The 27978-nt window shown below is 44.5% G+C and overlaps 1 protein-coding gene across 1 annotated transcript in view; it reads right to left on the reverse strand.

Moving 5' to 3' along the window:
• Nucleotides 1–13188: 13188 nt before the first annotated feature.
• The window catches only part of ERMP1 (endoplasmic reticulum metallopeptidase 1), a 189571-nt gene continuing 174781 nt past the window's right edge, over nt 13189–27978 (reverse strand). Inside the window, exons 14-15 of the mRNA XM_033925775.1 lie at nt 22517–22680; nt 13189–13911 (exon numbers count right to left, since the gene is read on the reverse strand). Coding sequence (XP_033781666.1) covers nt 13747–13911; nt 22517–22680 — 329 coding nt within the window. The 3' untranslated portion in view covers nt 13189–13746. The remainder of the gene's footprint in view (nt 13912–22516; nt 22681–27978) is intronic.

Here is a 27978-nt window from a genome sequence, read left to right on the forward strand (position 1 = left end):
CCTCCCCCATCTCCCTCCTCTCCCCCCTACTCCTCTCCTTGCTGTTCGCAACTCTATTATTCAATTCGATATGTAACCATTTGTAACTACTCTCGCTTTGCTGTTTGCTAATCTATGTTCAATTTGATATGTAACCACTTGTAATCTCTGTCTAACTAATGTGAACCGCCTAGAACTCTTCGGGGTATGGCGGTATACAAAAATAAAGTTGTTATTATTATTCCACCCTGGCCCCTTCCCTTCCCCTCCTCTAATCTCCCTGCCAGCTGTTTCCTTCCTTTTTTCCTCCTCCCCTGTCCAGGAGTACCCCTTCTCCAGCAAATTTTTCCTCTCTCTAGTCTAGCGGCAGCTCTGTGTACTTTTAACTTCACCACACAGTTGCCGCTAGCAGTAGTTTAAATGCAGTTTCATCAGGCAGCCTCGGAGCCTTTGCTAGGCCGATCTGCCTCACATCATCGAAGCAGGCCAGCCTAGCAAAGGCCCCAAGGCTGCCTCATGAAACTGTGGCTAAACTACCGCTAGCAAATTTAAAAGCACACAGAGCAGCCATTGCTGGTCCGGGGGTGCGGAGACAAGGCGAAGGCAGGAGTCCCGGCATACGCGACGGCAACTGGAAGTTGCAAGTCAGCTGATGCTGGCACCGGAGCCTCTCTTCCTGCCCAGTGTGCAGTTTGTGGAGGGGACCCGAATCCTTCACGGACCGGCAGGAAGTGTTTTTCAACCGCCTGTCCGCAAAAATTGTTCTATGCAAGTTTGTAAAGTCTCTTTCTGATTGTAGAGGCATGCATTTTCACATCAACAATAGCAAGAGCTTTTGGAGATGGAGACTTTTTAGAATCTTGCGGTCTGCTCTGGGAGTCAACTTGCTTGGATGGCCAGACCTGGGCACTATATTGTGGAATGGCTGTTAAATTCTTTTGAGATCTTTTTAAATCCCTTACCAGACTTATAAGCTGCTACAATCTTCTTTCTGAAGGCCTCGGATAGCTCTTTTGATCCCACCATGGTGTTCACTCTCACCGCAGCAGTCATGAGCACACCAAACTAAATGTCTCCTTCAAAATGCTGAATAACAATGTTCTAATCATGTGCACCTGATGTGATACACTTGTGTGTGATTTGAGGCACTTTAAGTGGGAGGATATGTGGGGGTGTCCTAATTTATTCCTCGGTTAGAATACACATTTTTGTGGATATCTTTTGTTTCATGAGTAAATCAAGGAAAATCTTTGTTTTTTACCTGCAATTACATGACTTTCTTTTCCAGAGATAAAAAAAAAGATTTGATATCGATATGTGAACAGTTCCTAAGAAAGAACCGAATATTCCATGGGATGTCCTAATTTTTTCACATGACTATTTACTCATGGATCTGCAATATATTTCAATGATTTCAGGGGGACCAGAAAATCACATGCTTTCTGGTATAGGCGTCTAGAAAGCTACTTAGAATAGACTTTGCCTTTGATTCTGTAAACTTTTTGAGTTGTCTGAGTTGTTCTGTTGCAATATCAGGCATTTGAATCAGCTTGGGGGAGGTTTGACTTTGACCCTCAGTTCACCCATGTGCATAATTTTATACAAGTCTGGCCTCTCTCCAACCAACCTCCCCCCCCCCCCCTGAGCAACATACCTGTGGGCCTCCCAAGGCAGCAACAGCGGTGGTGGCTGGCCAGCAGGGGCAGCCCTACCCTCTTCCGTGTCATCAATGATGTGGCAGAGGGAAGGCCCCAGCAGGATGGCTGCAAGCAGCCTGTTCAGTGCTGCTTCTGCTGGCCAGCCACCACAACTGTTAATGTCTTAGGAGGCCCACAGGTATGCCAGGTCAGGAAGAGCTGCCGTCACTTGGTGGAAGAGCTGCAGGTTGCCGACGCTTGACCTATAGGGGGATGGGAGAAGGGGAACAGAGAAGATGGATGGGACTAAAGGGGGAGAAGGGGAGCAGCAGAAGATGAATGGGACTTGGCAATTGGTAGTTATGAGTAGGGAGGTGTTGGTGGTTTATGGCAGGGGTGAGGAATGAGAGCCACAATCCAGTCTGGTTTTCAGGATTTCTCCATTGAATATGCATGAGATCTATTTGAATACAATGGAGGCAGTGCATGCAAATAGATCTCATGCATATTTGTTAGGGAAATCCTGAAACCTGACTGGATTGTGGCCCTCATTCCCCACCCCTGGTTTAGGTGTATGAATGAAGGTGTGAAATAGGGATAAGAGAAGGCATGGTGTGAATGACCTGGAAGACTGGAGAGAAGAGAGATTGAGAAGGGATGGAGGAGGATCAGTCTCTGAAGGAGGGTGAAAATGGGATTAAAAAGATGATGAAAAAGGCAATAGAAGATGGGGTAGATCAGACATTCCCAATCCAATCCTCAGGGCACCTAGTCCCATTAGGTTTTCAGGGTATCCATAATGGATATGCATGAGAGAGGTGTCACAAGGCAGTGGTTGTAGCCAGAATGCTAGGCTATATAGAGAAAGGCATTACCATCAGACCAGAGGTATTGAAGCTCCTGTACAAGTCATTGATGAGGTCCCACTTATTGTGTTTAGTTTTAAAGGCCGTATCTGGCAAGGATATAAAAAGACTGGAAGTTCAGAGAAAGATGATAAAAATGGTATGGAGCTTGTGATGGAAGATGCACAAAAAGAGACTGGAAGACCTGAATATGTATACCCTAGAGGAGCGGAGGGACGAGGGAGATGTAAGAGACATTTAAATCCTTGGATGGTATTAATATAGAAACAAATCTCTTCCAGAGAAGGGAAAACGATAGAACTAGAGGACATAAATTGAAGTTGCAGGGTGCAGTTGCATAGTAAGGGTGAGTGGTGCCAAGGACGGTGGCACCCCTCCCCCGCCCTCTTCCCCATTCCCCTGCTGCACATGCATCCCTTCCCCTTTTTTAACTTTTCCGGCATGAGCAGTATGCCCACGTTGGTGTCGGCTCACCCTTCGACTTCACTTCTTAGGCACGGCTCCCGGAAGTGATGTCAGAGAGCGTCGACGCTGACAGCAGCAACCTCACACTGGGGAAGTAAAAAAAAGGTACAAGGGAAGGTAAGGGGCGTGTGGGAGAGGAGGAGGGGTGCTGCACCCTTAGGAAGAACGCCCCCTGCATCACCCTTACTATGCCACTGGCAGGATGGTAGAATGAGGAGTAATGTCAGGAAATTCTTGTGGTGGAGACAAAAAAAAACAAAAATGTGTGGGATGAACAGAGAGGGTCTCTAATTAGAAAATGAATGGTATAAAAAACCATAACTTTAATGTTTGCATGTGTGTGATGTGTCAAATGATGTTTAGATGGCAACTCTGGCTGCAAAGAACTAATGTCACTACTGGGAAAGCTGGTATGGTCTGTCTCCCAGATAAGGCAATTCAGTTTAGGATGGAGAAGGCTTTGATGAAAACGCCAGTAATTTGGAACATGAGGATAGTGCAGGCAGGCTTTTATGGTCTGTGTCCCACAAATGACAACATGGTTTGGAAAGGTGACCTTTATTCTATGCAATCACTGTGGTGCTTTAATTCCAAGACATACTATTTGGAGGCTTAAGGCTTGCCCCATCTGTCTTCAACTTGCCAGTATTAAGGAGGAGCTCTGCAAACTTAAACAGGAATTGAATACAATTAAAGCAGCTTCCATCACTCCACAAAATCATACCAACTTACCACCTCTACCTCAAAGAATAAAACAGCCCAGGAATAAATGGGTCACAGTAGGCTCAGGAAGACTGCGACATGTAACACAGAAACATCCACCTTCACTAATATTACCTCTACAGAATTCCTTCGCTCCACTAGTGCACTGCGATACTCAGGAAAACAGAAGGGAGGTGGGACTGGAACCAATGAAGGAAACTCAAGAGAACAAGCGCACCCTAAGTACAAATAAAAAAGCCAAAAACAGAAAACTATTACTGTTGGGGGATTCCATCATCAGAGGCATTAACCTTGGAACACAGGGCGAGGAATCCAAAATAGTGAAATGTCTTCCAGGATCCTCAAGTACCAGGAGTTCCAGGCAAATACTGACTATAATTAAGGAAGAAACTAAGGATTTTAACACTGATGTTGTTATCCATCTGGGAACAAATGACCTGGCCAACAACTCCACACTTGCAGCACAGAAAGCTTTTCGGGAGCTTGGTGAGGGCGTGAAACCTTTTGTAAAGACTTTAGCTTTTTCTGAAATACTGCCTGCATATGGAAAAGGAGAGCAAAGAATGAAAAACACAGAGGACTTTAATAGATGGCTCAGAGCCTGGTGTCATCAAGAAGGCTTCAGGTACATAGGAGGATGGGGAAATACATGGAAGGACAAGAAGCTATATTGCACTGATGGGCTACATATTACTACAGCAGGAAAAAGAAACCTTGCAGAGAAATTTAGACAATATTTTTCCAGGCATTTAAACTAGAAGGTGGGGGTGGTGTATGTACGAAGGACAATTATAGAGACCACCCCCGGCAAAAGAAAAGATGTGATAGTAGTAAAGGCTGCAACATAAGCAATATCAGCAACTCATTTCTTAGTATTGCAACGGAAAGTGAAACGACACAAAAATCCATACGAAAAAGGAGATTATCGCTGAAAAATAGCTGGAAAGCGATGACCACAAATGCTCGCAGTCTAAGCAACAAAGTTCATGATCTGCAAGCCCTGATATTAGAGGCAGATCTAGATATTGTTGCTATCACAGAGACATGGTTCAGTGAATCACATGGATGGGATGCAAACATACCGGGATATAATCTTTTTAGGAAGGACAGAGATGGTCATAAAGGTGGAGGAGTAGCTCTCTATGTAAAGATCAATATCCAAGCGACCGAAATGCAAGGGACCTGGGGAGAGGAAGAAGCGATATGGATTGCTCTGAAAAGAGAAGATGGAACTTCTATCTACGTGGGTGTAGTCTACAGACCTCCGACTCAATCGCAGCAAATTGATAAGGATCTGATTGTGGATATCCAAAAGTTTGGAAGGAAAGAGGAGGTTCTGCTGTTGGGAGATTTCAACCTGCCGGATGCGGACTGGAATGTTCCGTCTGCGGAATCGGAAAGAAGTAGGGAGATTGTGGATGCCTTTCAAGAGGCTCTGCTCAGACAAATGGTGACGGAACCCACAAGGGAAAAAGCGATATTGGATCTGGTCCTCACAAATGGAGAGAGTATCTCTAATGTTCGAGTGGGTGCTCACCTGGGTAGTAGCGATCATCAAACGGTTTGGTTTGATATAACGGCTAAAGTGGAGAGCGGCCGCACGATACTTAAAGTCCTAGATTTCAAACGTACGGACTTTAATGCAATGGGAAAGTACCTGAAGAAAGAGCTGTTAGGATGGGAGGACATAAGAGAAGTGGAAAGACAGTGGTCTAAGCTGAAAGGAGCGATAAAAATGGCTACGGACCTTTATGTGAAGAAAATCAATAAAAACAAAAGAAAAAGGAAGCCGATATGGTTCTCCAACCTAGTGGCTGAGAAAATAAAGGCGAAAGAGTTGGCGTTCATGAAATATAAAAAAACCCAAGAAGAGGAGAGCAGAAAGGACTACAGGGTGAAACTGAAAGAAGCCAAGAGAGAGATACGTTTGGCGAAGGCACAGGCGGAAGAACAAATGGCTAAAAATGTAAAAAAGGGAGATAAAAATTTTTTCAGATATATTAGTGAAAGGAGGAAGATAAAAAATGGAATTGCTAGGCTAAAAGATGCTGGGAACAAATATGTGGAGAGTGATGAGGAGAAAGCAAATGTGCTAAACAAATACTTCTGTTCTGTGTTCACAGAAGAAAATCCTGGAGAAGGACCGAGATTGTCCGGCAAAGTTACACGAGAAAATGGAGTAGATTCTGCGCCGTTCACGGAGGAGGGTGTTTATGAGCAACTTGAAAAACTGAAGGTGGACAAAGTGATGGGACCAGACGGGATCCATCCCAGGATACTAAGGGAACTCAGAGAGGTTCTGGCGAGTCCTATTAAAGACTTGTTCAACAAATCTCTGGAGACAGGAGTGATTCCTGGGCAATTGGAGGAGAGCGGATGTGGTCCCTATTCATAAAAGTGGTCACAGGGATGAAGCAGGAAACTACAGGCCGGTGAGCCTCACTTCAGTTGTTGGAAAAATAATGGAAGTGTTGCTGAAAGAAAGGATAGTGTATTTCCTTGAATCTAATGGGTTACAGGATCCGAGGCAACATGGCTTTACAAAAGGTAAATCGTGCCAAACGAACCTGATTGAATTTTTTGATTGGGTGACCAGAGAGCTGGATCGAGGACATATGCTAGATGTAATTTATTTGGATTTCAGCAAAGCCTTTGATACAGTTCCTCATAGGAGGCTGTTGAACAAACTTGAAGGGCTGAAGTTAGGACCCAAAGTGGTGAACTGGGTCAGAAACTGGCTGTCGGACAGACGCCAGAGGGTGGTGGTTAATGGAAGTCGCTCGAAGGAAGGAAAGGTGACTAGTGGAGTCCCTCAGGGTTCGGTGCTGGGGCCAATCCTGTTCAATATGTATGTAAGTGACATTGCTGAAGGGTTAGAAGGAAAAGTGTGCCTTTTTGCAGATGATACCAAGATTTGTAACAGAGTAGACACCGAAGAGGGAGTGGAAAATATGAAAAAGGATCTGCAAAAGTTAGAGGAATGGTCTAATGCCTGGCAACTAAAATTCAATGCAAAGAAATGCAGAGTAATGCATTTGGGGATTAATAATAGGAAGGAACCGTATATGCTGGGAGGAGAGAAGCTGATATGCACGGACGGGGAGAGGGACCTTGGGGTGATAGTGTCCGAAGATCTAAAGGCGAAAAAACAGTGTGACAAGGCAGTGGCTGCTGCCAGAAGGATTCTGGGCTGTATAAAGAGTGGCGTAGTCAGTAGAAGAAAGAAGGTGTTGATGCCCCTGTACAGGTCATTGGTGAGGCCCCACTTGGAGTATTGTGTTCAGTTTTGGAGACCGTATCTGGCGAAAGACGTAAGAAGACTTGAGGCGGTCCAGAGGAGGGCGACGAAAATGATAGGAGGCTTGCACCAGAAGACATATGAGGAGAGACTGGAAGCCCTGAATATGTATACCCTAGAGGAAAGGAGAGACAGGGGAGATATGATTCAGATACTTAAAGGGTATTAACGTAGAACAAAATCTTTTCCAGAGAAAGGAAAATGGTAAAACCAGAGGACATAATTTGAGGTTGAGGGGTGGTAGATTCAGGGGCAATGTTAGGAAATTCTACTTTACGGAGAGGGTGGTGGATGCCTGGAATGCGCTCCCGAGAGAGGTGGTGGAGAGTAAAACTGTGACTGAGTTCAAAGAAGCGTGGGATGAACACAGAAGATTTAGAATCAGAAAATAATATTAAAGATTGAACTAGGCCAGTTACTGGGCAGACTTGTACGGTCTGTGTCTGTGTATGGCCGTTTGGAGGAGGATGGGCAGGGGAGGGCTTCAATGGCTGGGAGGGTGTAGATGGGCTGGAGTAAGTCTTAACAGAGATTTCGGCAGTTGGAACCCAAGCACAGTACTGGGTAAAGCTTTGGATTCTCGCCCAGAAATAGCTAAGAAGAAAAAAAAAAAAAAAATTAAATTGAATCAGGTTGGGCAGACTGGATGGACCATTCGGGTCTTTATCTGCCGTCATCTACTATTTTACTATGTAGGTTGAAGTGGAGGCTGGACTAATTCCTCTAGTTGGAATCTAAGCACAGTACTTGGGGCAGACTTCTGCAGTTTAGGTCCCAGAAATGTCACTGATGCTGGTACTCCCCAAATATGCTTAGATCGTGGACAAACTGAGCATGCTTGGGGAGTACAAGTCTCGGTGACTGGAAGCATATCAATAAAGCCTGATTCACAAGAACAAAGACTTTGTAAGAGAGACTTATAGACTTTTAGTACTCTTGACCACCAGCACTGAAATACTACCGAGACCTCCATTTTGTGTTTCTGCTGACTTCTCATTGCCTGAGGCAGTATGAGGAGGAAAAGGAGTGACTCGGGGCCAGATACACTAAACAGGATCGTTAAGACCATGTAGGTCCGCTCCGATCTGATTTTTGGCTGATTTTAAAAAAGCTATTGCTGCACTAAAAATTTTCCATGCAAATGATTTACGCGGAGGTTCATTGTAATTCCTGTCTTTCCCATCTGATTAATCACTGACAAAAATTTTCCATGCAAATGATTTACGCGGAGGTTCATTGTAATTCCTGTCTTTCCCATCTGATTAATCACTGACAGTGACTCACACATGCGCAGAGCTGGCAGGGAAAGCCCAAACAGCTGAGAGACAGGGGAAGACCCAAAGCAGCCTCCTGCCATTCAGCTGTTCAGGGCAGGAACCCTTTTTTTTTAAATAGTGGGTACAGATGCTCTGTGTGTTACACACACAATATCTGCTCCATTAAAAAAGAAAAAAAGCTTCTCTTCCCCCCCTCCATGATGGCCCTCCCTGATGAACTGGCACAGGGGACTGACACCCCCCCCCCCCCGTGCTAGTGAAAATTGGGAGGAGGGATCAGGAGGGATGCGGTCCCATCTGCTCCAAGACCTGCCAGACCAAAATGACACGCCTTCCCTTTCCTGATGCATCTTGTGATACATGGGGAGGGGCCTAAGGCCCTGATTGGCTCAAACACCTTAGGGGAGGGGAAGGCCTGCCATTTTGGACTGGCAGGACTCGGAGAAGGTGGGACCGCATCCCTCCTGCTCCCAACTTGTGAAAAAGATTCAGGTGGATTCAGGATTGGGGTGTTTGGGGGGATAATCCTTCCTGCCTTTTTTTGGTGTGGAAGGGAGAAAAAGATAGGGGATGTTCAGGGATAGGTTGCCTGGTAGGAAGGAGTAGGCATCCCTCCTTTCATTTCAGGCATCTATTGCAGCCCTAGGAAGGTGCCTAGGGCTACTTAAGCTTCCCCAAGGCCACTTCCAGCCTTGGGCAAACTTAAGTGTCCCAATGCACCTCCCTTAACCGCAACAGCCACATGCCTCGGGGGAATTTTTTTTTTTTTTAAGAAAACATGCGTCCCGATTGGCTGGTTAGACAGCAGTAGGATGCCTACTGCCTACAATTGGGACACATTTATAGAATCTGCCCCTTCATGTATGCCATTTTGTTTTTAAACATGCAAATCTTCTAAAATCACCTCCATTCTGTAGTTTTCTGAATCAACAGTACAGTGGCACTTACTTATATAGTAGGACAAGAAGTATGTCATCTTAGGTATGCTAAGTAGTTTACTGTTAAGAACATAAGAATAGCCTTACTGGGTCAGCCAATGTCCATCTAGCCCAGTAGCCTGTCTTCATGGGTGGCCAATTCAGGGCACTAGTACCTGGCAAAAACAACTAGTAGCAACATTCCATGGCATCAATCCAGGGCAAGCAGTGGCTTCCCGCATGTCTGTCTCAATAACAGACTATGGACTTTTCCTCCAGGAAATTGTCCAAATCTTTCTTAAGACCAGCTCTTACCATAACCTCTGGCAATGCATTCACTGAGTGAAAAAAATATTTCCTCCTATTGGTTTTAAAAGTATTTCCCTGTAACTTCAAGTGTCCCCTAGTCTTTGAAATTTTTGACAAAGTATAAAATTGATCCACTTTTACCCGTTCTACACCACTCAGGATTTTATGGACTTCAATCAAACCTCGCCTCAGCTCTCTCTTTTCCAAACTGAAGAGCCCTAATCATTTTAGTCTTTCCTCATCTGAGAGGAGTTCCTTCCCCTTGATTATCTTGGTTGTTCTTTGAACCTTTTCTAGTTCCGCTATATCTTTCATAAGATAAGGCAACCAGAATTGAACACAATACTCAAGGTGAGGTGCACCATAGAGCAATATAGAGGCATTATAACATTCTTAGTCTTGTTAACTATCTCTTTTTCATAACTCCTAGCTTCTTCTTAGCTTTTCTGGCCACCATCACCACACATTGGGTGGAAGGTTTCATTGTATTGTCTGCAATGGCACCCAGATCTTTTTCTTGGGTACTGACCCCAAAGGTGGACCCTAGCATCTGGTAACTATGATTTGGATTATTCTTCCCAATGTGGGCCCAGTCTTCCAATTTTGTAAGGTCTGCCTACAATTTTTCAAAATCTGCATGCATTCTATCAACTTTAAACAGTTTTATGTCATCTGCAATTTCCAGATCATTTATAAATAAGCTACATAGCATTAGTCCCACTATTTACCCTCCTCCATTGAGAAAAATGGTATTCAATCCTTCCCCTCTGTTTTCTATCCAATAACCAAATTCTAATCCACAACTGCATATTGCCTCCTATCCCATGACTTTTTAATTTTCTGAGGAGCCTCTCATGAGGAACTTCGTCAAAAACTTTCTGAAAATTTAGATACACATCAACCAGTTCACTTTTATCTATAGGGTATTCACACCTTTAAAGAAATCATCAAGCAAAATGGTGAGGCAAGATCTCCCTTGGCTGAACATATGCTGTGACTGTCTCATTAACTAATGTTCATTATGTATTTATTTTTTATAATTATTTCCACTATTTTGCCTGTCACGAAAGTCAGGCTTGCTGGTCGGTAATTGCACTGATCTTCCTTGGAACCCTTTTAAAAAATTGGCGTAACATTGACCATCCTCCATCTTCAGGTACTAGAGATGATTATAGCAACAGATTACAGTTCACAAACAGCAGGTCAGCAAATTCATGTTTGAGTTCTTTCAGTACCTCTATATCAGTGAGGAAAACATCCCAACTGAGGAAAGAATCAGATAACGGGTGGCTGTCAGAATAAAGGAGTTTCTTAGTTAAACAGTCACACATTTTTCTTCAAATACACTCCCCCTTCCATATTCACAGGTTTGGCACTCACAACTTCGATTATTCATGGTTTTTAACCCACTACCAGACCTCACTACAACTTACTTTTTAAACCCTCCACAACTTATATCGGGCCGATTCTGACCCACCCCACAACTTAAATTTTAAAGCTTGGTGGTCTAGCAGTGAAGCGGGACTAAAGCGATCTTCCTCCGCTCCTGCCCTGTGCAGAGTCGTAAACATAAATGGCTGCCGTGAGTTCCCTTGAGACTAGCGGAAACTCAGGGCAGCCATTTATGTTCGTGACTCTGCACAGGGCAGGAGCAGTGGAAGATACTCCAATCCCTCTTCACCGCTAGACCACCAGACTTTAAAATTTAAGTTGTAGAGGGGCCTTAAAAAGTTATTCACAATTTTTTTGTATTCGCAGGTTGGCTTTGCCTCTAACCCCCGCAAATATTGAGGGAGGAGTGTAATTGCTTTTGGCTTTCCTTCATTTTATTTTTGCACACAAAATAACAGATTCTAGGAATAAAGCACAATGACACACAAAGGATAAAAAGTCTAAATGTATGCAACAGTGCTGAGGCAGGCAGCCTCCAAACTGTTGGCTATTTATTTGATCATGGTGCACATTGATTTCAGTTCTAATTACAAATTTCATCCTCAAAACACAATGCATATTTTTTTAGCTCAGCAGACACCTCTTGTTCCTTTGGATTTCGAACTCAATTGAAGCCAACCTCTATTGTGCTGTAGTGCGATGAATCTTCATTTACAACTAGTGAGCCATTGCAGAGTTGGTCCTTGGCTAAGAAACAAACTCTCTCCTACACCTTAATGTGTCTCAGTAAGTGTTACTCCTAGTTAACTATGCTATGAATGCTGCCTTCACAGAAGCTCTGGATCTGACAAGGCCCAAGAATTTAACCTGGGAATTTTCTAAATAGCAGCATGCAACACTGCCTGCCAACCAGCATGCCTAGCTTTCATATTCAAGACAGAATTGTGCAGGAAAATAATCTCTAAAGGCAGAAGTGTTGAAGCTGGGCCTATAAAAAATAAACATGGCATCTTGAACCACACCTAATAGGCAAAATCTATTCAGGTTCTGAGTTCATTACCCAACAGAAACCATTTACATTCAATAGTTCAGCATTTTACAATTAACTACAGATCAGCAGCATATTAGTGCAGAGTGGGGTTATGGGAAAGACAGTATGTTTGATGATCAACACAGATTAAGAAAATGCCATGCCCCTTATCCAAAAGTTGAGCAATCTGTAGACATTTAATAAAAAAGAGCTATGATGCATAAAAAGCCCAGCTGTTCGATGCTTTGTGAATTAATATACAGCAGCCTCTCATGTTACCCACATTCCTATTCTTTATCAAATCATTGCTTAGTATAAAGATCATGATTTGATGATTCAGCAGGAAGCAGACCAGATGTTACCAGCATGTAGTTAAAACAGCTTCAGCTGATATTGGTGTCTTTAAAAGGTGCCAGATTAGCCCAGTATAGCAAACTTCACAAAAGGCCAGAACATAAGCTAGAGTTTTGTTGCACATTGTGCAGTACAAAGAGATAAATTCAGAGGTAATTAATCAAAAGTAGCACTCAGACCCTGAAGCAACAGGTAAGCCCAATTATGCTTATATTAAGACCTACTGGGAAGGCAAACAAACAAACAAACCCCACAGCAGATGCACGTATACTCTGTTAACTGAGCTACAGCAGTCATTATGTACGATATTAAGTAATAGGGTAATATGAAAAGTAAAATTGAGACCAGATGTGAGGTACAGACAGTATAAAAAGGTTCAAAGAAGCTATTTTAATAAATCTAGAAAATATAAAGTATAAATCTCTTAAGTGATACTGCATCCCTTTCCTGTTAAAAGTATTGCATATAAAAAAATCAAATGATAGCCTAGACTGGGAACAAATGCAGAGGTAGTACTGAAAGCCCTAAAGGGACAAGAGTCTCTACTGTTCTCTCAACAATGACATACAGTGGCCAGACTCAGAGTACATGTACACTTGGTTCTAGAACAATCCCTAGCCTACGGCCATTCATCAAGGACTGTTACTGCAATGGCCACTTTTTTGAATACAGTGATGCCTTGGAATCCGAACTTAATCCGTTCTAGAACCCCGTTCGAGTTCCAAAGAGTTTCAGTTCCAAGACAATTTTTCCCATTGAAAATAATAGAAACTGGATTAATCTGTTCCTGGGTCCCACAAACTCAAATTTTAACAGTAAATACACTGGATTTTAAGGTAAAATATTAACAAATATTCCAAAGCAGCATTCAGATTCTGGGGCAGAAACACACACATACAATTTGCAGGGCATTCGGATTCCAAAGCAGAGTTCGGCTTCTGGGGCAAAATTTACAACAAAAAAAAGTTTGGATTCCAAAGCGTTCGAGTTCTGGAATGTTCGGATTCCGAGGTACCACTGTATAAAGAAAAAAAACCAATGAAAAGCACAGGGGGGGGGGGGGAAGCAAAGGCACTATTGTTGTCAACCAGTGATCAACTTTGGTTTCAGTATTTTTTCATCAAAATTAATTGGTTCTAATGTAAGACACTCTCTCCATGTAGTTCGTGGAAGCGAGGTTAAAACATACAGGACTGGAGTATCTGGAAAAGAGTGTTCCTGGTTTCTAGGTGTGTAATACTGGCTACCCATCGAACAATACAGATAATAAGCCCCAGAGCCTGAATGAACCACCACAAGAATAGCTTTAAGAGGAATAAATAATAAGAAGCCTTCCCCTCACTTGTCCCAGTGATGCAATTATTTATGACCCCTTTCAAATTATTTTTTCCACAGGTTAAATGCAGCATTTTCCCATCATCCATATGGAGTACAGTGTAGTTTCTGTGGCAAGCTCAGATCCAAGTGGTATATTGGTATTTGTAATGTCCACCCAGCCATTAAAAGACAAAAAGATCATAGGTGCAAACCCAAGAGGAAGTAAAACTCCACTTGGGAAATCTTTGCTCCAGGGCCTCCAATTGGGGTGAATACTGGTCTTTGCCAAAAAAATAATGGGAGGCTACTGCAACTGTGACTATCTCAGCCAAGTCTTCCTTGTTGACCTGAAACAGAGGATTTACACACACAGGTTAAAATCACTCATTGTCTCTCATCTGTATCTACAAAATGCAGCATGCTAGAAGTAGATGAGGAGATCTAGTGCCAAGACAATGGAGCAACAGCTAAGGAAGTGTAAGTGTGGGAGAGAGACCAGATCAAACCATGAGAGTTGGCATTATGGCACCCTTTACTCCAACTATGGATGATCACTGACACTGGGATCTGAAAATCAAGTCCAATACTTTCCTTAGAACAGCGGTCTCAAACTCGCAGCACCCTCAGGTCCTATTTTGCGGCCCATGGTCTGTACATGATCTCGTACATTGGGCAGGAAGAGAGGTGCCGGCGTCAGCTAACTTGAAACCTCCTGCTGCCGTCACGTATGCCAGGACTCCTGCCTTCGCGTATCTGCCGGGACTCATTACCTCCTTTCTCTAGCCTGCTGCTGCTGGTCTAGGGATGCGGAGACAAGACAAAGGCAGGAGTCCTGGCATACAAAATGGCAACAGGAAGTTTCAAGTTAGCTGATGCCGGAGCCTCTCTTCCTGCCCAGTGTGCGAGATCGCATACAGACTGCTGGACAAGGGAGAAGGGGTACTGCTGAACAGGGGGGAGGTAAAAGGAAGGGAGAAGAGGTGCTGCTGGACCTGGAAGAAAGGGAAGGAAAGGTGCTATACACTGTAGGGAAGGGTGAGATGGTGCATGGGGAGAGAGCATGTTGGATTGGAAGGTGGGAAGGAGGGATGCCACTGAGGGAAAAGCCAAGGACACAGAGATAAAGCATGGAGGAGGCAGAAAGTGTTGGACTCATGGAGACGGCAAGATGGATGGGGAGGATAGAAAGGAGGGAAAGAGAAATGTTACACTGGGGAAGGGGGAGAGGGTAGAGAGTGAGATGTTATTTGGTTGAGGGAAGGAGGACCAGAGGAGAAGCATGCAGGAGGAAAATAAAAAAATGTTGGACTGGTGGAAAGGAGGGAGAAATGGACTGGGATGAAGGCCAGAAAGGAAGAAGGGAAGGGAGATGGACTGCAGGGGGCAGAAAGGAGAAAGGGAAAGAGAGATGTCAGACCATGGAAATAGGGAGGGAAGAAGAGAGAGAGATAGGAAGGGAAGGTAAGACATAGAAAAGTAGATTTTCAGAAGAAAGCAGAAAAATTGAATGTTATATTTATGCCAAAGATGGATGCAATTTCCTTTAGTGTATTCAGGGATATTAAGTATAAGATGAAGGTCAGAAAAAGATACAATAAATATAGAACACAACTGACCTTATTAACTGAAACCAGCCTATAGAGGGTGATCAAAAAAGTATGGCGGTTGGAGCATTTAGAATCGGCTTCCTTAACTTTCCAGCAGCGATGTGATTGCAAGTCATGAAGCCATATAATATAATCCAGCACATGACTCAGGAACTCTGTTCAACAAGCACTACTCGGGTCTCCTGAAGTAGGGATCGAAACGAGGCCACGTTGGGACCCCATAAATCCTGTTTGTGAGCTAAGTGAAAGAGTTTACATCTTACAAGAGCAGTGACGTTTGCATGATTCAGATAAGAAGAGAGAAGATATCTGTTTTTTGAATATTAGAAAGCATTTAGCACAATATCAAACTTTTTATTACAGCCTTTGAGTGAGTGATCAAGAATTTTTTATGAAGTGACAATGACTGGAAGGTAAACTCTTATTAAGGGAGGTTTTTCAGCCTTCCCTTCAGAGTTTCACATCTCTGACACATTTTATACATACTTTTTTGATCACCCTCTATAGGCTGGTTTCACTTAATAAGGTCAGTTGTGTTCTATATTTAAAGATGTATGCAAGGCAGAAAGTGAAGAAGGAGAGAAAAACAGTCAGTGGACAAGAGGGCCCTGGAAACAGTTAAAAGCACAGAAAAATAAAGTCACCAGACAACAAATGTAGGGAAAATGATTTTATTTTCAATATAGTGATTGAAATGTGTCAGTTCTGAGATAGGAAAGATGTTAAACTTTAACTGTGAGGGCTGCAGAAAAAATAGTTAATGTCCTATTAAAGAAATGACAGTTTTGCATGAGATAAAACTCTTTATAGTTTATAAATCTTTTCTTTAACAGTTAAAAAAAAGATTTATAAACTATAATGGAGTCACGTGATGTGTTGAGCGGAGCAAGACGTATCTTGCTTGAGCTCCGGGAACCCGGGTCCTTTCCCCCCTAATTTAGCTTTTAAACTCGTTTATACCCTTTGTATTGGAGTGGAAGCAGTGTATGGACAGGTTTGTCCACCAGCTCAGCCCGGCTATGAGTGGAAGAACAACACGAAAGGATAAGGAGACAGACACCAGATTGCAGAAGACGGACTCCAAGATTGCGGCAGTGGAATCGGGTCATAATAGGAGTCCTTCAAATAAACCCCAGTGTGCCTGGTTGTCTCAGTGAGGAGAGACTCCAAAGAAGAAAGCTGCCCCGACAGATGATCAAATCGGGAGTCAAGGACACAAACTATGGATGCGGAAAGCACCTCTATGTGTGCCTCAGATAAGGGAATCGGGTCATAATAGGAGTCCTTCAAATAAACCAGTCATAATAGAGAGGGAGATCACCAAGAAGAAACACCAGCTCCCCTTGCGTTGCAGCGATTGTTCTTGGTGATCTCCCTCTCTAGTGTGTCTAAATTCATTAACAGAACAAAGAAAAAGAAGGATGAACAAAATTTGTGAACACACAGACAAACATAGCTTAAAGCAGGGGTCTCAAAGTCCCTCCTTGAGGACCGCAATCCAGTCGGGTTTTCAGGATTTCCCCAATGAATATGCATGAGATCTATGTGCAAGCACTGCTGGGCAAGGGGAGCTGGTGTTTCTTCTTGGTGATCTCCCTCTCTATTATGACTGGTTTATTTGAAGGACTCCTATTATGACCCGCGCTTCCCTTATCTGAGGCACACATAGAGGTGCTTTCCGCATCCATAGTGCGTGTCCTTGACTCCCGATTTGATCATCTGTCGGGGCAGCTTTCTTCTTTGGAGTCTCTCCTCACTGAGACAACCAGGCACACTGGGGAGCTGGAGGCGTGAGTGGCGCTGGTAGAGGACGCGCACACCTCCTCTGCGGCTGACCTGCTTTCCCTCCGGGAGCAACTGAGGCGGAAGTTGGACAAAACTGAGGATCTTGAGAACCACTCCCGGAGGGATAACCTTCGCCTGGTGGGCCTGCCGGAAGCGGTCTCAGACTCTTGACTTTTGCCTGCTTTGGAATCTTGGCTCCAGGCGGACTTCCATTGCCATCTGGCATGAGGCCTTTGTGGATCGAGCGCGCACACCGCCTGGGCCGGAGAACAGAGGACCGCACCTGCGCTCGGATGGTTATACTTAAGATCCATAACTATGCCCACAAAGCCGCCTTAATGCAACAGTATAAATTAAAGAATACCATCAATTATGACGGGGACCCGATACGACTATTCCAGGATTATTCTCCAGCTTTACAGGAGCATTGTCGGAGTTTTCCCAGGGTATGTACAGCACTCTACGATCGCTTTATGCTGCTCTATCCGGCTCTCCTAAAGATCTGGACAAGCACCGGATGGAAGACCTACGACACTGTGGAAGCAGCCCAGGAGTATTTGGATGCCTTGCCACCGGAGTCTGTACCCTCATCTACATCTTGAGTTGGCTGGGATTCCAGGGCCTGGTCTGGGCCTTGTTAGTCTTGAGGGAGCCCGTGCCCCTTTTGGGACTTTCCCTCATCCCGGATGACTGGTTTTACTAGATGCATTGCAGGGGCCCTGTGTGTGTGAGGCCAGCAGTGTTTGAGTTTTGTGTGTGAGCGACTAGTGGTTTGTTTCTGGGGAGAGGGGGGCTTTTTTGCTTGGGTTATTGCTGGGGGAGGGCTCAGTTCTATCTTGTTGGGCTTTCGGGAGTTTACTTTTTGTTTTGCTCCTGGAGTATTGATATTGTTTTTTTGGGACCTTAGGGCCGGGAACTGGTATGTGTGTCTCCCTCATTGCCACCCTCCTACTGCGGAATCTCAGAGTGGCACTTGAGCCTTGGTGAGTCGAGCAGTACTCTGGCATGGTGGGGGCGGTGAATGTGTGAATGCTGTGGGAAGGGTTACTTGGTGTGAGTGGGGGGGGGTTTGTGCTTGTCTGTTGAGTGGGGTATTTTTGGGGCTCTCTGAATGGGGGGGGAGGGCTCGGGGCCCGCCCGCATACATCTAGCATGACTCCGTCGTTCTAGCCTTTTAGATGGAGTGGAACGCGAGTAGCGGGTTGAAGGGGGTTGGTTGGGAAGGTTGGGAGGGGGTTGGGTCTTGGGTTGGTTTGGATGGGAGTAAGTGGGGTGGGACGGTCCTCCTTCTGTTGTTCTGGATTTATGGTTCTTTGGATTTATGATGTTACCCCTTTGCTTCTTTCACCAGTGTGTATATTTTGGCACTTGTTACCCTGGTGGAGGCTGGGCTCCTAGGGTTCTCCTGTGTACACTTTTTCTGCTCTGTGACATCTTTCCTTGCTTACCTCATAGATGAGTACTCCGTTTCATCTTCTTTCTTGGAATGTAGGAGGCATAACGTCGCCAATTAAGCGCTCCAAAATCTTGGCAGCTTTACAACGTTCTCGCTCAGATATAGTTTGTTTGCAGGAAACTCGCCTGATGGATGCTGACCATCTTAAGTTGCGTAGGTCCTGGGTGGGGGATGTCTATTTTGCATTCTCATCGGGGTGGCATGGGGGTATTGCGGTGCTGGTTCATAAGTCTTCGCCGTTACGTGTCCAAGTCTTGGAAAAATCCTCAGATGGTCGTTATCTCTTCTTACGTCTTACATTGGGGGACCGGAGCTATTTGTTATTGATTGTCTATGGCCCGAACTCCTCGGAATCCTTATTTCTACAAAAATTGGTTCGTCTTCATTCCCGATTTTCCGGTGATCCGCTCTTTGTGGTTGGTGACTTTAATTTGGTCAGAAACCCTGATTGCGATAAGTCTGGTTCACCAACTACTCCCTTGGGGGCTAAGGGCTGCCTCCTTGCTGATTTCTGTGATACCCTATTGGTGGTGGATCCTTGGCCTCTTTTACACCCTGAGGTCCAGGATTTTACTCACCTTTCTCGTGCCCAAAATACTTAGTCGCGGATCGACTATATTTTTGTGTCTCCAGTTCTGTTTTCCTCAGTGGTATTTGCGGAGATCGTCCCCTTGAGTATATCTGATCATACCCCGATTTGGATTGATATTCATTTGGATGCTGCGTACCTTCGTTCTCTGTCTTGGCGGTTTCCCTTTTATCCTTTTTATCTTGCACAGGACGTTGAGTTTCGGCAATTCTTACAATCCCAGTGGGAGGACTATTTGACGAATAATGGCCAGCACCAGGAAGATCCTGTTCTTTTCTGGGAAGCAGCCAAATCGGTGCTTCGGGGTCAGGTGATTTCCTTTCTTTGCGCCCGCAACAAACGCATTCATCATAGCATTCTTAACTTTGAAGGAGCAGTGGAAAAAGCCTTAGCAGCCCTTAAGGCCCTTTCTGAGATCACTAGGGAGAGGTATTTGACTACTCAGGGAGCGCTTAATTCTTTGCTTCACTCCCGCTATCAGCGGTGGGCCGCTTATCATAAACATCGTTTTCAGAGGTTTGGCAACAAACCCGGGCGCTTGTTGGCACGCCTGGTTGACGCTGCTGCAATTTGGAAGCCCATTTTGATGCTTCGGACTCCAGGGTGAGGGGTAGTGTGTCTCGTACCACGGAGGTGTCTGCGATCCTCTCTGATTTTTTCGAGCGCTTGTATGCTGCTCCGGATGATGCTTCCCCGGAACTTCTGAAGGATTATCTTCAGGCGTCTGGGTTGCCACGCCTCTCTGAGAAGGTAGTGACTTCTCTTAATAATCCCTTTCAGGTGCTTGAATTGCAATCTGCTATTAAGAACCTCCGTTCTGGGAAGGCCCCGGGGCCGGATGTTTCTCTGGAGAATTCTACAAACTCCTCTCTACTCAATTGTGTGGCCCTTTGCTGGCTTATTATAATACTGCTGTAGATCGTGACTCCTTTCCCCGTTTTGCTAATGAGGCACTTATCACGCTGTTGCTGAAGCTGGGAAAGAGGGCTGATGATCCTGGCTCTTATCACCCGATCTCTCTGATCAATGTTGACCTTAAACATTTTTCCCGTATGCTAGCCAATTGCTTAGCTCCTCATCTTCCTTCTGTCATCCATGAAGATCAGGTCGGCTTTGTTCGCGGTCGACAGTCGGTTTGCAATGTACGGAAGGTTCTTTTTGCGCTAGCTCATTGTTAACATCAGATTCCGGCTTTATTTGTTAGCTTGGATACCTCTAAAGCCTTTGACAGTGTTCATTGGGCCTTTTTGTTTCATACTCTTGAATATGTTGGGCTTACAGGGTTCTTCCTTAGCACCATTCACTCCTTGTATTCTAATTCTTGGGCCTCCTTGTTGGTCAATGGTACCCGCACGGGCTCCTTCCCTATTCTCCGGGCTACCAGGCAGGGATGCCCCCTTTCTCCACTACTTTTTCTTCTTGCTTTAGAACCACTGCTGTGTACACTACGTACTTTTGAGGAAGTGCAGGGTCTATGGGTGGAGGGTGTAGTTTTGAAGACCTTAGCGTTTGCAGATGATATGTTCTTGATTCTTACTCGCCCTGAAGTTTCTTTGCCATCTGCCCTGGATCTTATCTCCGAATATGGTTTCCACTCTGGTCTATCTCTTAATCTGGATAAATCGGTTGCCCTTCCTTCTTGTCCTGCGATTCGCACGGCGTGGGGGGGCTCCTTTCCCTTACGTTGAGCAGAGACTGAGGTGGAATACTTGGGGGTACTTATTCCACTTGATCTTTCCCGCTTATATTCTTTAAATGTGGAGCCCGTTTCAGGCTCTTGTCTCTCGCCTACGCTTGTGGAAGGGCCTACCGCTATCGCTCATGGAAAGAATAAGTTTATATAATATGCTCCCTCCTGGCCCGAACAACTAGCGGGGGGGAGTCGCCAGGGCCAGGAGGACTTGGGCTCCCTCCTGGCCCGATATTGTCGGGGAGTTGGGGAGTGGGCGGGGCAAGAGGGCTTGGGCTCCCTTTTGCCCCGATCGTGTCGGGGAGTCGGGGGGGCAAGAGGGCTTGAGCTCCCTCTTGCCCCGATCGTGTCAGGGGTGCCACGGTTGGCTGGGGCAAGAGGGCTTGAGCTCCCTCTTGCCCCGATCGTGTCGGGGAGTCGGGACCGCCAAGAGGAAGCAGCAGGACACTGGTAGGAGCTTCTACATGATGGGGGGGGGTCGGGAGGTTGTGGGGGTACGAGCGGTCCTTCAGGGTGGGGGTGCGGGTGCAGGTGGGAGTGCATGCGAGCGGTCCTTCGGGGTGGGGGTGCGGGTGCGTGCGAGCGGTCCTTTGGGGTGGGGGTGCGAGCGGTCCTGCGGGGGGGGAATCGGATGTCGGGGGGGGCATCAGGCTTTCAGGGTGGGGACAGGACTTCAAGAGGGAGAGGAGAGTCCGGGCGGGCGAAAGGAGAGTCGGGGTGGCCAGAGGAGAGTCGGGGCGGGCGAAGGGAGAGTCGGGCAGCACGCGCGGTATATAAAAATTTCTGTACATAAATTTGTGTTTTTCGCGCGCTATACCCGTGTGCGCGTTTTACATGGGTGCGCGTTATCTATGTGAAAATACGGTAGTCTAAAAAAAATAAGAGTATTTTGCATATTTTGATTATTTTGATAACCAAACCTATTTTCAGGTTTCAAGGAATGGATTTGGGAAACCTGTGCCATACACGTCTAAACTGTCTTTAAAAAAAAACTACCGTATTTTCACGCATATAACGCGCGCGTTATACACGATTTTTACAAACCGTGCATAACCTTGTGCGTTATACGCGTGAGCGCGTTGTATAAATTTTTTTTTACATCGTTCCCCCCCCTCTGACGTCAGAGAAAGGGCGGGACCGCCGGAAGAGGAAGCAGCGCAGACGCAGGGCTCACAGAAGGGCCGGGACCGCCGGAAGAGGAAGCAGCAGGACAACGGTAGGAGCTTCTACATGATGGGGGGAGGGTCGGGAGGCTGTGGGGGTGCGAGCGGTCCTTCGGGGTGGGGGTGCGGGTGCGTGCGAGCGGTCCTTCGGGGTGGGGGTGCGAGTGGTCCTGCGGGGGGGGTGAATCGGACGTCGGGGGGGGCATCAGGCTTTCAGGGTGAGGACAGGACTTCAAGGGGGAGAGGAGAGTCGGGGTGGCCAGAGAAGAGTCGGGGCGAGCGAAAGGAGAGTCGAGCGGCGACGGAAGAATTGGGGCGGCATGCGCGGTATACGGGTGTGTGCGGTATATAAAAATTTATTTACATAAATTACAGTTTCCCACGCGCTATACCCGTGTGCGCGTTTTACACGGGTGCGCGGTATATGAGTGAAAATACGGTATATCAATTTTAAAAGAAATGAAAATATCCCCCAATTCTTCTCAACTAAAATCCACAACAAAGGATTGTGAACATTGGGAATAAATCACTTATCAAACAAACGAATACAGATTTTGGCAATCCCTACAAGTGATAAACCAGTATGTACAAAGTACACATGCCTCAATATTGCATAATAATGTGCCTGAAAAAAAAAAAAAAAATTAGCTCTTTCCCCATACCTTCAGTTCTATCCAGAGTTGCCATGGTGCAGCCTGCAGCCCATGGGAATAAAATACAAAGTAATCTTCTCTTAAGCCTTCAACAGGAACTCCATCCCCCAGGGACCAGCTGGAGAGCAGCGTTCCTTCATGAGTTCGCACATACAGAGACATGTGACTGGGACCTGAACAAGGAAACACATCTTCATGCAAGAGACAAACACAACCAGTGCCACAATGAAAAAAAATGACAAGTTCTCCAGTCACTGTATTTCTCAGGTATGCAACATTTATCCTTGGGCTATGAAAGATCATTGCACAGTTCTTTTATTCTGCCCTGCCCTCATTTTGAAGAAAGGGGGCAGACTACTTCAAGAGGACAGCGGTTTTGTGTCATTAGACATGAAGGCAGTCACTATTCCTATACTCGTCGAGCAGTTTTATCTGAACACATAGTCAGCAATGTTGCTTACCTGTAACAGATGTTTTCCACAGATAGCAGGATTGATTAGACATAAAAGTGGGTGACATCGTCTAAATGACAAACTTGTTCTCCAAAGCCTAGAACGTCAGTTCAGAGTTTTGAGCATATGTGACTCTTCTTGTATGCAGCGGTCTCCTCACTTTTCAATCAGTTTCAAAGCTTAAGTTGTTAGGCAACTGTCAGGGTTGAGAGAGATTGCAAGCATTATCAGTCCTACCATTTATGAAAAACACCTACTCTAGGACAGCAGCATTTGGATGTTTTCACAGACAAGTGGATTAACCCTACATTTTTGCAAATTTGTGGCTTTATTGATCCAGTGCATCAAAACATTAAAACCTATGGACAATTGCACTAAACTAAAACTAAACTAAATTAAACTAAGCCTTAGGTTTATATACCGCATCTTCTCAGTCTATTTATTTATTTTAAAATTTATATACCGTATATTAACTAGATGGTTTACAAAAATTACGATCATAACAAGTTAAACACCATATGCAGACACAATTATAGCCATCTACCAAACTTATTTGACTCACTTCAAGCTATCAATAAATAACCTGAACAAAAATTCCACTCAGAATAGGCTGTACAATCCAATGGGAGTTCTGATTCCACTTCCTCAAAACGAGTTAGCGGTGTTGGGATTCTTCATCATTCCCCACAAATGGAAAGTACTAAATTTGTATTTTTAATTTTTTCTTATCCCTTTATTTATAACTTATTAATAATTTATAGCTTAGTTATAGCTTATTTATAATTTAGATATAGATTTTAAAGTGTATCACTTATCTTAAATCCTTATCGGTTCCCCTTCCCGACGCGTTTCGGAACTCTTTTTCAAGGTTGGGGGAACAAAAGATAAGGGTAATCCTCAACCATATTCTTACTGCCGCTGGCTATCAAAAAAGATCCGCTAACTCGTTTTGAGGAAGTGGAATAAGAATTCCCATTGGATTGTACAGCCTGTTCTGAGTGGACACAATTATAGAACAGCTCTCATAGAAAAAACCCTAACACAGGAAAGCGCTAACAAACAATTGATTTTTTCAGCATTTTCTTAAAATTCATCCTCCCAGCACAGTATCGTGAAATTCCGGACAACGCATTCCAAAGCTTAGCACCTGCCACAGACAGCATCACTGTACCAATCCTAAAATGAGAGATTGATATCTTACCCTCTAAGCTCAGTTTCATACTATTTTCTGATCTGACATTCTAGGCTGATAAATTTCATAAAATCCTTGTAAAACAACCAGAGAAACATGATACAGAATCTGATGCATAGTTGAAAGAATCTTAAAGTGAACTCTTTGCTGTATGGGTAACCAATGCAACTGTTTCAGCACTGGGGTTATGCGAGTCATTTTTGCATGATTGAATAGGCTATCCTCATTGACCACATGGACAACTGAGCCAAATGCCTCAGTTGTCCATGTGAATGGTGAAAAACAGATTAGGTTCTTACCTTGATACTATCTTTTTCAGTAGATAGCAATGGTATGCTGAACCATCTGTTATCCATATGTATTCACGAGCATACTGCAGAAGATTTCAATCACAGTTTTTCAACTCCTCCTCCATCTCCACGATCTCTGATGCTCCCTTCAGCTTGTAACAAAGCTGGTGACAGCCCTAAAGTAGAAGACAGGAGAAGGAAGAATACAGTGAATTCCCTAAAATCAGGTGTCTGATCTGCTCATATGAAGTTAAAATAGTGATGTAGGGGGCAGAGACTATGGAGGAGGAGTTGAAAAGCTGTGATGGACATCTTCTGCAGTATGCTCATGAGCATAGATGGATAATCCTACGATTCAGCATATCATCCCTATTGCACTGGAAAAATGGGTTAGCTCACTTATCTGTAAAACCATCCATTTATTTTTCTGTAAAGAAGCAGAATTGAGGCAGGCATATAAATGGATTCCTAAGCTTAGTGCTGTTCAAAATTTCAGGTTTCATATTGTGAATTGTAAGTGTTGTTAGCACACTGGGACATCACTGATTGCTCATTGAACTGTCTTTTGCTGAACTTAGAACAAACAGTAAGTTTTTGGTTGTGCCTTCAGCCAGGAATGCACTGCTTTTTTGACCCTGTCATCGCTTTGAAATCTTAATCATCTCAAAGCGTCCTTCAAGGGTCCAAACACATGATAATCTGAGGAAGCAAGTTCAGGGCTGTATAAAGGATGCAGTAAGATCTGAAATCTCAATCTCCAAATGGTGTCAAGAGTTGCAGTGGTCATATGAGGGCATGCGTCATCATGAAGAATGCTTTTAGACAGAAATTCTCTGAGATGGCTCTGTATTTTTGGCTTCAGCTCCTCCTCCACTATTCACTATTTCACCTTTCTCCTGATAGTGCTCCAAAATTGGTCCATTCATATCCCAGAAGAGAATGAACAGGACCTTTCCAGCGGAGGTTTAAGACTTGAACTTCTTGTTGACTAGAGATGTGTGACACCATTGTGAAGGCTTCTTTTTGCTTTCAGGCTCATAATGATGCGCCCAGGTTTCGTCCCCTGTAACGATACATGCCAGGAAGCCTGCTCCTTCATCATTATACCACGTCAAAAAAAGCTGTGGAAGTCTGTGCACGAATCATCTTGCACTCATCAGTCAGCATCCTAGGCACCCACCAGGCATACAGCTTGCGATACTTGGGAACCTCCTTGACAATGGTATAAGCGGATCCAATACTGACATCTAATTCTCAGGCCAGAACTTCTAAAGAAATGCACCTGTTTTCACCAATAATGGCATCACCAAACCTGAGCCCTGGTCAGATCACCATTTCATCACATTCAACCACACCTACACAAAGAATCAGCCACCAACCAGGAAGCAACCCCAGCATAAGAAGATATACAACAACACTCTCAACTTATAGGATCTCTCCACAGGCCTTTCCAACCTAGTAGGCACATCAAAATCCAACTCTAAATCTGTTGATGAGGTGGCCGAGGACTGGCACGCCAAGGTAAAAACTCTATATAAAGAGTTAGCGCCAGTCAAAGAGATCAAATACTATCCCGCAAACACTCCTCTTCCTGGTTTACCAATGAGTTAAGAACTATGAAAAAAGAACTAAGGAAAGCAGAAAGGAAATGATACAAATCCAGACTTAGCAGTGACAAGTCTAAATGGAAGGAAATGCATGAAAACAAAACCAAAAACTGTGGATACAGACGTTCTGGAGATAATTTATTAAACACTGACATATAAAACCATGAAAATTCAATTTAAAAAGTACAATGATAAAAAATACTGTGATAAAAATCCAACCGGACCCTACACGGTCTGTGTTTCGGCGAACACGCCTTCCTCAGGGGTCCAATGGTTTGCAACCTCACATATAAAGAATTGGACTGAAAACAGTCTATTGTCTTTAAACATGTGTGCAAAGAACACCGCAGACAAGCTGAGGAAGGCGTGTTCGCCAAAACACGGACCGTGTAGGGTCCAGTTGGAGTTTTTATCACAGTATTTTTTATCATTGTACTTTAATTGAATTTTCATGGTTTTATATGTCAGTGTTTGATAAATTATCTCTAGAACATCTGTATCCACAGTTTTTGTTTTCATCGGTGGATTGTTTTCACTGTGGATCATTGGGTCTCCCCATTTTTCTTTGTTTTGAGGAACTGCATGAAGAATATAAAAAAGCTACCCTAGAGACTAAAAAGAAGTACTACTCTGAACAACTATTTAAAAAACTCCAATAGATTAAAAAAACCTTTTCAAACTAGCAAAAAAAACACTCACATCACAAGGAGACAACCAGCGCCTCAACACCGAACTCGACAGCGAAACGCTCTCAGTCTACTTCACTGACAAAGTAGACAAAATACAATCTCACCTCGACAATGCCACACTACAGACATCGTCCCCTTGCAACACAGACAAGATAATTAAAAATTCAACTGAAAACCTAACTCACTTTGAAACTGTCTCCCATGATGACATTGCAGAGATACTACACAGTGTTTGCCCTACTGGCTCCAACCAAACCCCTGTCCGCCACACCTCCTAGTGGCAGTGAAGGACACCTTTGTACACTCCATTCTTCCTCTCATCAATACCTCTCTACAAAGAGGTGTAGTCCCTGGAAACTGGAGGTCAGTGGTTATCAGGCCAATCTTGAAAAACCCCACGCTTAACCCTAACATATCCGGCAACTTTAGACCTGTCTCCAACCTACTGGAAAAAACAGTGTTAAACCAGTTGCACCCCTTCATCGACAAACAAGGAGCCCTTTCTGCCTTCCAATTGGGATTCAGGAAATTCCACAGAACTGAAACCGTTCTTCTTGACATCATCGATGAAAAATGGAAACTCATGAACAAGGGTAATGATGTCCTTCTGGTGCTGCTGGATCTCAGCACAGCGTTCAACACTATTCACCATCCTCTCCTCATTGAATGGCTCTCTGAAATTGGAATCTGAGACACTGCACTAAGATGGTTCACCTCATTCCTGAATAACAGATCCCAATATGTTCAGCTCATCGATATTGAAATATGGTGCTCTGCTATCCCCCTATTATTCAATCTCTGTTATACCTATCCTACACATAACCCACAAATATCAAATACAGATCCACTCTTTCGCGGATGACATATAACTGTACCTACAGCCTAGAGATACCCATGACACTCAGATTGCGAGACTCAGATTGCCTCTCAGGAATCAGATGTCTGCTAACAAATTGCAACTAAATACCTCCAAGACAGAAGTCCTTTGGATCTGCAAAGAACACTGCAACCACTCCCATCCCTCGCTGTGCGGCAACCTGTTGCTCTCCAACCATAACTCTCAGGTGGTATCTTCATCATTTTGCTACCTGCGACAACTACAAAAAATAAGGAACTGTTTTTCGGAGTCTGACTTCACCCAACTATTCTATGCCTTAGTACTCTCCTGCATGGATTACTGCAATGCGCTATTCAACAGTCTAACAGTGAAGAACATACATTTGGCTATGGGCAGCCAGTGA

Source organism: Geotrypetes seraphini, chromosome 1 (genome assembly GCF_902459505.1).
Source record: "Geotrypetes seraphini chromosome 1, aGeoSer1.1, whole genome shotgun sequence".
Classification (NCBI taxonomy): Eukaryota; Metazoa; Chordata; class Amphibia; order Gymnophiona; family Dermophiidae; genus Geotrypetes; species Geotrypetes seraphini.